At 41.6% G+C, this 15,373-nt stretch overlaps 1 protein-coding gene across 3 annotated transcripts in view; it reads right to left on the reverse strand.

Moving 5' to 3' along the window:
- Positions 1-15,373, reverse strand: part of STRN (striatin) — an 83,276-nt gene that overhangs the window by 53,144 nt on the left and 14,759 nt on the right. For all 3 annotated transcript variants that reach the window (XM_072140909.1, XM_072140911.1, XM_072140910.1), the window contains exon 2: positions 1,746-1,849. In XM_072140909.1, coding sequence (XP_071997010.1) covers positions 1,746-1,849 — 104 coding nt within the window. The remainder of the gene's footprint in view (positions 1-1,745; positions 1,850-15,373) is intronic.

Raw genomic sequence — 15,373 nt, forward strand, 5'->3', positions numbered from 1 at the left:
CCCTTAACGCTCTGCGCCGTAGCTCTACGGCGCAGAGGTATAAGGGATGTATGAAGAGGGCTCACGGGCTGTGTCCTCTTCATACAAAGGTGGGGGTTTTTGCATATTGCACAAAACCCCCACCGCTAATAACCGCGGTCGGTGCTTGCACCGATCGCGGCTATTAACCCCTTCAACGCCGCCGGCAAAGTCGCCGGCGGCGTTTAAAAGACGGCGGCGCGCGGGCGCCGCCATCTTTTTTCCGATCGCCACGCCCCCGAACGTCATCGGGGGGCGGCGATCGGTTGCCATGGTAGCCTCGTGTCTTCTTTTGACACGAGGCTATCTGGCAGCTGCAGATTCGTTACAATGAGCCAGTGGCTCATTGTAATGAATGTGCTGCAAAAATGCCATATATTGCAATACAGAAGTATTGCAGTATATGGTAGGAGCGATCTGACCATCTAGGGTTAATGTACCCTAGATGGTCTAAAAGATAGTGAAAAAAAAAAAGAAAAAAAAAAGTTTAAAAAATAAAAAAAATTAATAAAATATTAAAAGTTCAAATCACCCCCCTTTCCCTAGAACGGATATAAAACATAATAAACAGTAAAAATCACAAACATATTAGGTATCGCCGCGTCCCAAAATGCCCGATCTATCAAAATATAAAAACGGTTACAGGCGGCGGTGACCTCCGAGGCGGGAAATGGCGCCCAAATGTCCGAAATGCGACTTTTACACCTTTTTACATAACATAAAAAATGAAATAAAAAATGATCAAAATGTCGCACAGACCTCAAAATTGTAGCAATGAAAACGTCGCCTCATTTCGCAAAAAATGACCCCTCACACATCTCTGTGCGCCAAAGTATGAAAAAGTTATTAGCGTCAGAAGATGGCAAAATTTTTTTTTTCTTTTTTGTACACATTCGTTTAATTTTTGAAAATGTATTAAAACACAATAAAACCTATATAAATTTGGTATCACCGCGATCGCACCGAACCAAAGAATAAAGTAGGCATATTATTTGGAGCGAAGAGTGAAAGTCGTAAAAACTGAGCCCACAAGAACGTGACGCACGTGCGTTTTTTTTTCAATTTTTCCACATTTGGAATTTTTTTTCAGCTTCGCAGTACAAGGCATGTTAAAATAAATACCCTTACGGGAAAGTAAAATTTGTTACGCACAAAATAAGCCCTCACACAGGTCTGTACACGGAAAAATGAAAAAGTTATGGATTTTTGAAGTTGGAGAGCGAGAAATGAGCCGGAAAACCCTCCGTCCTTAAGGGGTACACCATTACAATGACAGCAATTCGTTGGCTATGTTCACAAGTATGCAATTAGCCTATAGCAAATGTGATATACATTTCAAAGACCATTTGCTGTAGAAATTCTGGGGTCCACACTCCGATTTTTGCGGTTGATGTTCAGGCAGATCTGCCACAGCCACAGAGAATTATCCACAAACTACTAACCTGCAACAATGACTCCCACAAGAACAGTGATTGGTGAACATATATAGGAGTCTGATTCATGAAAATGGGTATAAAAATAACCAACTCGCATCCTAGCCATGTTAACAGACTCTACAGCTCCACCCCAGTTACCATATCTAAGGGAATCACAGGTGAAAGAGGTAGCGTTTTGTTGTCTACAATAAACCAGTTGTTCAAGACAAAGACAAGTTTGACAACCACTGGCCTGATGATCACTGTACCAATGTCATGTATTCTGGAGCTACACCCAAGGATGGAGCATACCTTTCTTGCTTTAAAGCATATTCCAACATCTTTATTCTTCGGACTAGATCTTTCTTTAAATTCTCTTGCCCTTTTCTTTCACCCTGAAGGAAAGCTACTTGAGCCTGTAAGACATAAGAAATTTGGACATTAGAAAAGTTTAAAGTATACTGGTAAAATATACATTGAATTACTTTATTAATTCATTTAATTGAATTCACCCTTGAAGAGAGGTTATATACAGGAGAGAACTGATACCTACTCTCCCGGATCAGGGTAAGTACCAGGCCCTAATAGGGTCACCCATACTGTACTTTCCCAAGTGCGGGTCATGTGACTCTCAGACACCAGGATTCCGAGCTTCCTGTGTTGACAGGTGTCCTGCGGGTGCTTACAGCAACAGATAAACTTCACAGGTATAAGTACAATATGGATGACCCTATTGGGGTCCTATACTTACCCTAGTAAAGCTTCTTATTAGTCAACCCCTTAAATAAAATTTATGTTTTGTAATTTTCGAATATGCACGCAAAGCCATGAAACCAAATTTTAGGAGCACAGATGTACATACAATACAAGCTATGTTAAGTTGGGCACCCTCCAAAATACCCCCACGTGCAAGCAGTCATATTAAGAACACAATATATCAAAGATACAGATTAAGATCCACAATAAACTAAAGATACAGTTTATTAAAGGGAACCCGTGATCAAAAAATGGACTATTATACCATTACCAGTATGTGGTCAAGTACCAGAAAACTTTGAATTAGATGTAAACTGGTTGCATACAGTCAAGGAGGTGGAGACTTTAACACTAAAGTCAAACTTTCCCCACCTTTCCCAACTCTTTCCCTGTGAATATGATTTGTCAGACTTCAGGAGGAGATCTGATTAGTGATGTCCCTGGATGCCAGAACATTAGTTACACTGTAGGGGGTGTTCTGAGGAGAGGAGAGCTTGACTTCAGTGTTAAACTCTCCGCCTCCTTGACTTTTAATAACCAAATCTGCATCTCACTTCAAAGTCGATTTTCTGGATGATGCCATTACACGGGACCATGCAAGATGTAAAGAGACATCTAGAAGGTGTTTAGCTGCTTCATAACATACATGTAGTGGTTTATTAGACTAATATCTGATAACAGGTTCCCTTTAATGTATGTAGAGCATATGGCAGAAACACGTGCTATGTCCTGGGTTGTACTACAAAAAAAAAAATCTCATCTCTTGCCATCACAAACACCTTGCAATTTATTTAAAAAATGTAAATTGCAACACTAAAATCTTAGGCAAGGAACATCATCCAACTATGATTCACACGTAAGAAGGGCATTCTGCCAGGAAAATAATATAGCATGTGAAATTCATGGCATTACCTTATACACCTGAGCACTTATAGCACATCCTTCAGTTACACATTAAGACCACACCATAACAGAAACATTACCCTATGCACAACTCTAGCGACACACCCTGTTGTCAACATGTACATACAAATGCAAGAGGAATAGAAAGGGACTTTAAAGAGAATGTGTCAGCCATATTAACCATAAAACCTAAATATATTTTCATAAACTGTCATTAGAAAGCATTGCCCCCTATCCCTACAATATCCCTCTACATGCCTGTAAACTTAAATAATCAGGTCCTAAAGCTGTATGCAAATGACCTTAGATGTGTCCAATGAGTCATTATAATACTCAGCTGTCCAGCTTATTCATAAGAGTCAAGCACTGCCACACCCCCAGTGCTTGACTAACAGCCTGTATAATGATGTGACTCTCGTGATGCTGGCAGCCTCTGCAGCCTGTGTATAGGAGGTACTCCAATACACATGACTGACAGCCTGTACAATGATTTGTATAAGATAAGAGAGCATATCAGGTACTTGTATAGCTGATGTCTGTGTCTCTCACAGGCAGCAGATAAAGCAAACACTAGCAATGCTTTACTATACATTACACACATACATGAGCAGGGGGAGGAGAGAGGCTGTGCTCAGCCTCGTTTACATTGTAAGGAAAAAATGATTCTAGAATGATTAAGGCTGGGATGGACATCACTGTGAGCTGCTCCAACAGGTAGTGGTTACAGAATTAGTGAGAGACCTGATGACAGGTGTCCTTTAAGTAAAGATAATCCAGAAGGTGACAAGTCCCCTATACTTGTCACGACTACAGACACCGCTTTTTATAAATCACTGTATTCACCACAAAATAATTGCAAAACTTTAAGTACAGTACATTTCTTTTTATAAATCTGTATAATGTAGAGCCATTCCTCTTACAAATCAATTTAAAAAAAAAAAAAAAACTGGGTTTTATCATCTGGAAGTGTGTCCCAACATAGTACAATCAGTGCCGTCTGTGTAGGGCAACACCCCATTGACAAGAATGTAAACAAACAGTCAATTTCTAGGAACAGAGAATCCCCATAACACAGATCTTACATCGCCAATAATATTTGTGTTATCACTTAAAGAGGACCTGTCACCCTCAAAAACGGCACTATAAGCGGTTACTAAAGAAAGCAGCTCCTAGTGCTATAACAAATGCAGCAGTGTTATAGGAAACCTCTGATAACGCTAACAAACACTGCAGCGCTGTACACTAGAAACTCCGGACCTACCAGCACACGGCCACAATAACTGTAGTGTGCATGAAACCTAATATGAAAACATATCCGCTCAAGCACAAATAAAAGTCACCGAAAAGTGGCATGCCAACAGAAGAGGAAAAAGGGCACAAACTACACCAAACATGACTGAGCTGCTGATAAATGTGCTATTCACATACGCTAGAAAGGTCCTTCAGAAGTATTCAGTCCATAAATGACCACTCCCAGCTATATCAGTATTCCCTACATTCCTCACATAGCTTCACCCTCTAAAGGCTTATTACATGTTCGCACTTCACAGGCAAAAAAAAAAAAAAACCAAAACCTACAAGAGAGAACGGACAATTCCACAAACGTTACCAAAGACCTGCCCAGCAGGAAGTGCATGGCTGGCGAATGTGTGAACCTCATTACACTCATGTATCTGGCAAGAATAGAAAGCGTGATCTCATTTCCAGCGTGGATGCAAGACGCTTTGTGTGTTTACACAGGCCCCATTCAGGCCACATTCCTGGAATGGTTTGCCAAAGCAGTAGATAACTAATGAGATAGCGCTGAGGATGTGAGCAAAGCTACAGATCCTGAAGGGGATCCAATCACTATACAGAACACTAACAGTTCATTTACATTAAATAGGTTTTCCCCTTCAATTAAAGGGACTTGCCCACAAAAGAAAGTTCTCAAATATTAAACCCTGAGTGATGTTTGCACAACAAACATTTTTCACCGCCTTACATTACAATTTTACTCAGTTTTTATTCCAGAGTGTAGGGGTGGGGACTGTCTAAGCAGACACTACATGATCCTTGTGCGCTGACAGAGTACAGGTTTATATATACTTTAATTTACCTTCTTAACATTGTACTAGGATCTGACACCTAGAGAGAGATGAGACAGATCAGAGATGAGATGCATATAACACACAATGAAACTTTCCAGCTCTGCTACATTCGAGCTATAATAAACACGGTCAGCTCTGCTAACTTAGCTATATCACATACACAGTCAGCTCTGCTGTACCTCCTTACCCTGATATAAAGATCTTATCTTGCTTGTAGATTTACTCTCCTCACACTGTCGGAAGTGTGAGAGTCTTTGTGGGCCCGTCTTGGAAAGAGTTGGAGACGGCCAGGTGACTGGACACTTATTCCAAGCTCACTATGAAGTCTTGCCAATGGTGTTCTGCACCAAATGTTTGTGTGGGTTTCCTCCAGTTTCCTCCCACACTCCAAAACATACTGGTAGGTTGATTAGATTGTGAGCCCCAATTGGGACAGGCACCGATTTGCCAAACTCTGTGCAGCGCTGCGTAATCTGTTTGCGCTATATAAATTAGGCCACTTCTACACTCGCGAGTGTGATGCGACGAACTTGCATCACACTCGCAACGCGTGCTGCCCGGATCGTGCAGCCTGAACGCTGCAAACCAGAACTGAACCGACATGCTGAGTTCAGCTCCGGTTTGCAGCATCAGGGCCGTACGATTCAGGTAGCACGCGTTGCAAGTTCATTGCATCACACTCGCGAGTGTAGAAGGGGCCTAAAGGAATTGTTATTATTAAAACGGATGTCAATGTTAACTGCAGCAAGAGACATCACTTCTGACTACAGTGGTTGTCTCTAGAGACAGCGGAGAGGATACATAAAAGAACACATTTCATTTTTATTATTTTAATAAATGCCTCTCCTACAGCTCCCTGTTCCGACAAACACGTTGCACTTGTTAGCCAGATTAACCGATCTGAACCCAAAACAATTGAAGAGACTTCAGGTCTTAGGTTCTTACAGTGCCATGTCCTTTTTCACACAACCCTTTACCATACAAATTGCTTAAAACTGTAAAATCCTTAAAGGGGTTATCCGACTGAAATAAAAAAAATTAGGTGCTGGGGAGACATACAAATAACAGACACAGAGCGCCAGGGCAGGTGAGTACACACTTATTTTCTCCTCACTGACGTCTACGGTGTCTGGTCACTATGCAGTGATCACACGCTGCCTGAACGCACTGTGACTGTGCATGGCAAAATATAGGACATGGTCTACACTCACCGGCCACTTTATTAGGTACACCTGTCCAACTGCTCGTTAACACTTAATTTCTAATCAGCCAATCACATGGCGGCATTTAGGCATGTAGACATGGTCAAGACAATCTCCTGCAGTTCAAACCGAGCATCAGTATGGGGAAGAAAGGCGATTTGAGTGCCTTTGAACGTGGCATGGTTGTTGGTGCCAGAAGGGCTGGTCTGAGTATTTCAGAAACTGCTGATCTACTGGGATTTTCACGCACAACCATCTCTAGGGTTTACAGAGAATGGTCCGAAAAAGAAAAAACATCCAGTGAGCGGCAGTTCTGTGGGCGGAAATGCTTTGTTGATGCCAGAGGTCAGAGGAGAATGGGCAGACTGGTTCGAGCTGATAGAAAGGCAACAGTGACTCAAATCGCCACCCGTTACAACCAAGGTAGGCAGAAGAGCATCTCTGAACGCACAGTACGTCAAACTTTGAGGCAGATGGGCTACAGCAGCAGCAGACCACACCGGGTGCCACTCCTTTCAGCTAAGAACAGGAAACTGAGGCTACAATTTGCACAAGCTACTGGACAGTAGAAGATTGGAAAAACGTTGCCTGGTCTGATGAGTCTCGATTTCTGCTGCGACATTCGGATGGTAGGGTCAGAATTTGGCGTCAACAACATGAAAGCATGGATCCATCCTGCCTTGTATCAACGGTTCAGGCTGGTGGTGGTGGTGTCATGGTGTGGGGAATATTTTCTTGGCCCCTTGGTACCAATTTAGCATCGTTGCAACGCCACAGCCTACCTGAGTATTGTTGCTGACCATGTCCATCCCTTTATGACCACAATGTACCCAACATCTGATGGCTACTTTCAGCAGGATAATGCGCAATGTCATAAAGCTGGAATCATCTCAGACTGGTTTCTTGAACATGACAATGAGGTGACTGTACTCAAATGGCCTCCACAGTCACCAGATCTCAATCTAATAGAGCATCTTTGGGATGTGGTGGAACGAGAGATTCGCATCATGGATGTGCAGCCGACAAATCTGCGGCAACTGTGTGATGCCATCATGTCAATATGGACCAAAATCTCTGAGGAATGCTTGCAGCACCTTGTTGAATCTATGCCACGAAGAATTGAGGCAGTTCTGAAGGCAAAAGGGGGTCCAACCCGTTACTAGCATGGTGTACCTAATAAAGTGGCCGGTGAGTGTATATCTCACCATGTTACAGCGACAACTGCTCGCAGGTCGTCCTCTCCAGCATGTGGTTTTACGTCCCCCGGACGCACCTATGTTGTACCCCAACTCAACGTTGGATGGTTTGAGTGATGAAACCCAAATGGAGAGCCAAGGTGAGCCTAATTGTCAATAGTCTGTTCTGTTCTGTCACTGCTTAGTATCCAAGTATATTGAGAAAAACTGAGTTTTAATTTCATGATATGAAATGACACTTAGGCTACATTCACACTGCCACAAAGGGGACGTATATACGACCGATATACGTCCCCCATAGACTGCAATGGGCGCACGGCGTTCACAGGAAAAAGATAGGACATGTCCTATCTTTTCCCGTATTACGGCGCCATACATCCCTGTGGAGGGGGGCGGGGGTGAGCAGCGCTCCTCCTCCTCTCCCCGCACGCTGCCGTTGCCCAGTGTGAATGTAGCCTAAGAGATTAAAAAAAATAATAATAATGACAGAGGCAGACAGCACTAAAAGAACACTGCAGAGCCCTGGGGTCCAGAACATTGATCTGAATGATAATTCAGAATGAAAATTAAATAATTACAGTTCATTCTCTCTATGACAAGGTTAATAATGCGACGAGCTACAGCTTCAAAAAGGTCTTCACATGTCTCAACACATAAAATATTCGGAAAACTTGATAGCATTAACAGTAATAGAGCAGGAAATGGTAATGAAACAGTAAAACAAGTCTGTGCACATGTAACAAATGACAATATCACATTCATGTTTTTTATTCAATAATTTTTCAATTCCGTTCCATCAGTATTATGGCATGTATGGCCTATATCCTCAATGCTTGAATAGAGCAAATCTGGAAAAATAATCAAGCATTTATGGACAGGACATTCAACATAGTGAACGTGGTGCACTTAGATTTGATCATCTAAAGATACACCCTATTTGTCCTCCACTGTTGTCCATAGATATTAGGGAGGATGTGTATGCACAGTATAGACCATTATAGTCTATAGGAAACTGATGCAAATGTATTGTATCCATACCCGGCCTCCACTGAGTGCACATTCAGAGTGTTCCTCAGTAATGTGAATATTCATGTAAGGGGAAACACCCTGAACAACCAGTGATTGGCTGCTGCCGATGTTCACTCTTCCTCCCGCTTTACATCATAAGCTGTGTTAAAGATCTGTTGACAACTAATAATTACATGAGCCCTTAATCAGGACTTCTCTTAGAAGGCGCTTTTAGGAGCTTGATCCTTATGGGTTTCCCAAGAAGACAGTCACTGAAGGGAACAAATATATTCTCAAAAAATTAAGAAGGGCTACCTTTGATTTAGGTATAAATTGCTCTCTTTTTCAAGAAGAATCAGATTCACAAAATTATCCTAAATTCCAATCAATTATTTTCAGGAACAAAGGAAAAAAGTGGAGGAACTTAATGCTTTGTTTATACAATATATTATAATATATTTAGAATAGATAGTATGCCGTGCACTGTTAGGGATACTCCGCTACTTTTGTTGGTTTCATAGATAGTGAATAGAACATTAACAAACATTCTTCACCTGCCATTCCATTCATTTGGAGGTGTAACCCCCCCCCCATTCCCACCACTGACGAGTTGTCCCCTATTTTGTACTTAGTGGTTAGAAACTGCGGGCTCCTCCGATCTCAACAATGAGAGAACAATGTGCAGAGTTGTTCCATACCACCACATGGGACATATTTTTCATGGAGAATGAGGCACTATTACTCCTTAGTATTTTGTGAAAAATTGATTAACTGTTCTTTATATTGGATTGTAAAATGCTGTATTTTGGTACAAACAGCTCTTTTACATATTTACACTTTCAAAATCGCTCACATCCCCTAAACACATTGTAAAAATAAATCAATTAGTCAATGCAGACTTTACATGTGCAAAAAAAGGTCAGGAGTATAATTTTAGGAGATTTGCAGAATAGATGCAGAGTACGGCACGTGTCAGCTTTTGGGCATTAAAAAGGGAAATTCCTCTCTGTAGTTAAACTACTTCATACTGCAGAAGATGACAGGTTGTGCATGAAAAAAGGGAAATAAATGCACATATTTCCATATAAACTTTCCTGGATGTTACATAGGCTGCCTATCCTTAAGAATAGACAGTCTTATCACTGCACCACCATATACCAGGCAGTATCTGGAATATATATAACATTTGTATACGAGTTCCTGGTGGATCAGCCGTGCATTAGTGCAAACATAACACGGATGGTATTTGTTTATCACTACATGCCCAACGTGTTACTGAACCCTAGTTGTGGCCTTCAGCTCATTTGCTAAAATTGAAAAACAAATCCATAGAACTGAAAAGAAAAATTAAAAACCTGGAAGCACAGACCACTCACCGCAGTAAAGGGGTTTACAAACGCTCTTTACCACATCACCATCATCCCGCTTTCCAACTCAGCCATTGTAACAACAAGGCCTAAGGATTTCTCCGTCCACTTACTTTACCCTAAGAAAACAAAAATATCCAACGCTCCATGAAACAAAGGCTAGGTTCAGACCGCGTTTTTATCCCTCCGTTGTAAAAATACGCCAGGAGGATTGCCAACATATCCTTTAAAGGAGGGCTAAGGGTTGTGGCACACGTGGCGTTTTGAACCCGTTTTTGCGCCGTTTTTAAGTCCGTTTAAAAACGCATTCGGTTTTTTGAAAACGCATCCGTTTTTGACAGGTTTTACCAATTATCTTAATTAAAACTTGTCAAAAACGCATGCGGTTTTTAACGGACTGCTTAAAAACGGCCCAAAAACGGGTTCAAAACGCCACTTGTGCCTCGGGCCTAAGACGCAAAGTGTGAGGCTGCTAAAGCAAATTTTTACGGCACAAACATGGCAAAACTGAGTAATAAATACACAACTGTCAGGGAAGTACAGCCAAGGGAGCAATCATACAGGCTGTATGAAGATTCATGCAGCTGCTTGCGTCCATGTTTACACAGGGAGACGTCCTGCAGACATTTAAACTCAATTAAAACTCAACGAGCTGATGAGTGAGAATATGTCCACGATGGCCTTTTCCCCTGATAACGATCAGGAACATAAGATCCTGCGAACAGTAAAGAAAATGACCCTTACATTTTGTGATTCTCATGAACAACTAGGAGTTAACCTTTGGTTCACCTGCAGGAAATCAGTAAACTGAACTGAGATAGACAAGCGCATACTTGTGGCCATATTAACACCCTAACCATGAGAAAGCTTCAGATGATCCATTTACAACCCTGAATGTTACACAACAGACTCCCACCCCACTGAATCACAGCTTGCTTATTGTGGTAACGTTGGTGAGATTAGGCTTTATGTCACAGGACATTTCACATCATTTTTTTTTATCTTCTATAGAAGTCAAAATTTCTGTTGTTTCAGTTGAATTAAACCTGAACCCAATATTGGCCTTGCACAGAACCATATGTAAATGGAGGGGTCAGAGGGAGGTTGAGTCTTGCAGAGGTAACACAGAATGCTAAACCAGACGGCTGCCTAAAACTGGTGACAGGAATATATAGGTTCCCATACAGACCTAATAATGAATAACATGGACTTACTACTCATATCTACAGAGGTCTTCCCTCTGATTAGGTCTATAATCCCAATTATGAAAAGAAGGGTTAATTAAAATAATAATACAAATAGGAGAGGGAGATCACAAATGATACGGTTGAATAAAAACTGAGGATCATAAGGGCAAAGCTATAATTCTACAGTCTGGTTCCAGAGGAAGGTGAGTAACCCCCATAAGCCAGAACCAATGACCCCATAGTAGGGAAAAAACTTCAAAAAAGGCATTCAGAATAAATAAATCAAGATGTCATCTTGCTAATCTACTTCCCCTTGATATCTGGGTTTTCAGAAAGACATCCATGCCCTTCTTGAACTTGTCCCATGTCTCAGAATTGCCATCAACGACCCAAAATAAGAGTATGTCCCTTCTTATTACAAACCTAGATATAAGATCTTTACAAAAATCTATGCATTATACATTCTATGTAATGTGAACATTGCAATTACATCTTACTATAAATGTCTTTCTCCCTAATCCAAAAAAAGGAAGAAAAGACGGTAGTCACCAACATAGGCTTCAGCATTCACTTTGTTGTAGGGAAGTTCACAAAGCAGAATGATGCACACCACGGATAGGCGATGGGCCGTTTCGCACTGTATGCGCTTTCTCAAACCTTCTTTACCCTAAACTGAAAATCCTTTGAACTTGAAGAGCACACATTCCCCTTATAGCCTTGGTTGCCCTCCATTGCACCACTCTAAAACAGTGTTCTTATGGCCTTTGCTGATGCCCAAAACTGGACACAATATTCCATGTGTGGTCTCACTTGAGATATATAAGAGCAAAACTTTGCCCTCCCCATAAGAATCTATTCCTGTTTTTCTTTGGCCTAGCAGCAGCTGCCAGGCTGCAAAATTAACTAAAATTAAGTTGACCATTAAGTTTTCCTAGTTAAGACAGAAGTACCTTTAGTTTCCTCAAGCCAAGAGCATTTATCTACATTTGACATCATTAGCCTTTCTCTTTGCAAAAGCGTCCAGCTTCCACAAATCCCTCAAATATTGTACTATCCACCACTCTATTAATTACTTATCAGAGCTTAGTAACATCTAAAAATATTCAAATACTGTGTAAACCCTTAGGCTACATTCACATTACAGTTACATGCCGTACCATAGCACAGCGGGCACACGGCAGTGCCGGGGAGAGGAGGAGGGGGAGAGCGCCTCTCACCCCCGACCTTCTCCATAGGAATATATGGAGCACGGCGCCATATTCCAGAGAAAGATAGGACATGTCCTATCTTTCTACGGGGTACAGAGCGATATGTTGCCGCATGTGTGCTGCACCGTGCGCTCATTGCCGACTATGATGGACATATTGGCCGTATATACGTCCCCCATACCGAAGTTTGAATGTAGCCTTAATGCGGACATTATTAAACAGTAGTTGGCCCCTGTAGCACCACACTGGCAACTGTGATCCAATGTGCCATTAAGGAACACCGTGATTTTCATTTCTAAACCATTTACAATTAATACTGAAGGGCAGACTATTTAAAATCAATCATAGTGAAACACATGAAAATAATCATCTGCAATCAGCTTAAGGCTACATTCAGACAATGTATGCCCGCCGTACCGTAGTACGGCGGGCATACATCGGCGCTGTGGAGAGGAGCAGCACACGGCGCCATATTACATAGAGAGATGAGAGATGTGAATGTAGCCTAAGATATACAAAAGTGGTTTCTTTGGATGACAATGGCAAAAGTCGAAATGACAAACCACCTGAAAAAGCCCCAATGGATAGAAGAATAACGTGTTAAAGAGGTCTTTTACCACTCGTGATCATCCAGCTTTAGTCCAGATTTTCCCATGCATATTTTTTTAAATTTAATTTATCCCCCCTCAACAACCATTGCCCAACTCTAAGGGGAAAAAACAGCAACCCAACTCTCTCTCTCTCTCTCACACCACTGTTCCCCACTAGGTCTTTCCCTTATTTCCCTTCTCTTAATCATCAATAAAGTCTGTCTCCTCTGCTGAAAAGTTATTTTCTATCCATTTATAAAGCTTACTTGAAACAGTCTTCAAATTGTACCATTCTCCTTGTAGAGACAGATTAGATATTCTAATCCACATATTGGTGGTTAAAGGACTTTTTGCAATCCATTTCTTAATAATGCAAAATCTTGCATATAGCAATAGTATAGTAATAGTGAGTCTGTATTGATGCATCATCCACCAACCCTAAAATACACACTTAAAATGAGTATAGCCCATGCGTACCTGTCAGTTTTTCTATTTTCCTAGTAACTTTAATCCAAAAAGCTGGGACAGTACCATAACAAGTGTATATCGTCTGCCTCCATCCCATTACACTTATAACCTTTCACATGCATACTTAGCAAGACAGTTATACTCCGATACCAAACTGATCATGGGGTCACGTACAGATATTAGTGCGGCATTGAGCACACAGATTTTTTCCATTCAATGGGACCTATGGACAAACTTTCTGGGTGTAATCTATAGGAATGAGTAGCAGGCTACCAGATTTATTTCAGTGCCGAAAACGGCCATTCAATGTGAATGAAGTTCCAGAAACCGAATTTCTGCATGGAATCCCATTTGTTTTAAATAACTGATGTAAAATACTCCAAAAACTCCAAATGTCACTAAAACTCCTAAAACACAAATCTTCTGCAAAAGCAAGGCAGCAGGCTTCTAAATACAGATGACTTAGTAATAAGCAGCATGCTTACAGTAGCCAGCAGGAAGCCCTACAGTGACACCAGGCGCTCCATAAACATTCAGAAACCAGAGAAAAGAAAATCCATCTAGAGTGACACAATAAATAGACAGGAAGGATCACAGGGGAGATGCAGCTGCCGCTCAGTACAGAGGCATGATGGCAAGACAATAGGGGTGACACAAGATTGACTAAGTATGTAGCCATTACATCAAGGGGAAAAAAAATGACAGTAACCAGGAGAGAAAAAAAAAAAATATGGAAAACATACAGGTTATACGCATTTCTGGTTACATAATTATTGTAAATTAAGTATCCTAAAAAACAAACATCTTTGAGGCTACTTTCCACATACTTTCCCGAACATGGGAACAAAGCCTAAAGCCCCATTCGCACGGACACAGGCTACGCAAGGGCCAGGACCCAGGTAACATACGGCAGGATGGGGAAAGGGAGAGGGGTACGCTACTCGCCCCTCCCCTCTCCGTAGGTGGGAGTCTAGCCATGCTATATTCTTAGCAAAAGATATAGAGCATGCTTTATCTTTATTCCAGCGGCACATCGTATGCTCACTGTACTGTGTTGTGCACAATGCACTTCTATGGAGCCCGTATGTTAGCAGCCGTTTTGTAGCCTTCCGGCGTTGCCATCCGTTGTGTTTTTGGACCGTTTAAAAACACATGCATTTTAGTATGTCTACCATGTGTTTGGCTTGTTTTAACCTGTTTAATAGGTGCCTAGACTTCGGACTGAAAACATGTTTTAAAACGGAACGTGTGGCATCGCCCTAATGCACCCTCAAGATTTCAGCCAGAAATGATAATTGTTGGCCTGTTAGGACCTTACACACCAACTAGCAGGTAATAAAATAATATTCAAAAAAGTAGTTGGCACTGAAATCCCTTTACGGGTAGAAAGATTAAAGTACAGGTAGTTCCTGTTCACTTTTATGGCTAACCACTTCAAAAGGCAGTATTGCAAAAATGTGCATGCATCCCTAAGAAATATATCGCTGCACTTTACATTCATATTAAAGAGAACCTGTCACCCATAATTTCGGCACTAGGAGCTGCTTACTAAGGTACAGTGTAATCGACGTACCGCTCGCAAAGCGGTCCGATGTATTCATGAGGAGGTGGTCCGAGGCGCTGCCTCTTCCCCCAGACCGCCCTACTCGCTCCATAGGCTGGAGGTGACTGCCGCGCGTCATGCAGCAGTCACCACCCCTAACCACGCCCAATCCCGCCCCTCAGGATTACATTGTACCGTACCCCGCCGCAGTGTTAGATGGCGTCATCGGAGCTTTACGGTAACGCTATCCTGCGGCATTTGTTCAAGCACTAGGAGCTGCTTACTTTAGTGTTGAAATTATGAGTGACAGGTCCTCTTTAAATTTCTTTTGTCAAGTGGCACAACTCAGCTAAGGGCTAAGAAATTTTGCAGAAAATTGTAAATCTTGATTTATTTTTACAAACTAATAGATTGATTTTAAA

This window comes from Engystomops pustulosus, chromosome 3 (assembly GCF_040894005.1).
Source record: "Engystomops pustulosus chromosome 3, aEngPut4.maternal, whole genome shotgun sequence".
Taxonomy (NCBI): domain Eukaryota; kingdom Metazoa; phylum Chordata; class Amphibia; order Anura; family Leptodactylidae; genus Engystomops; species Engystomops pustulosus.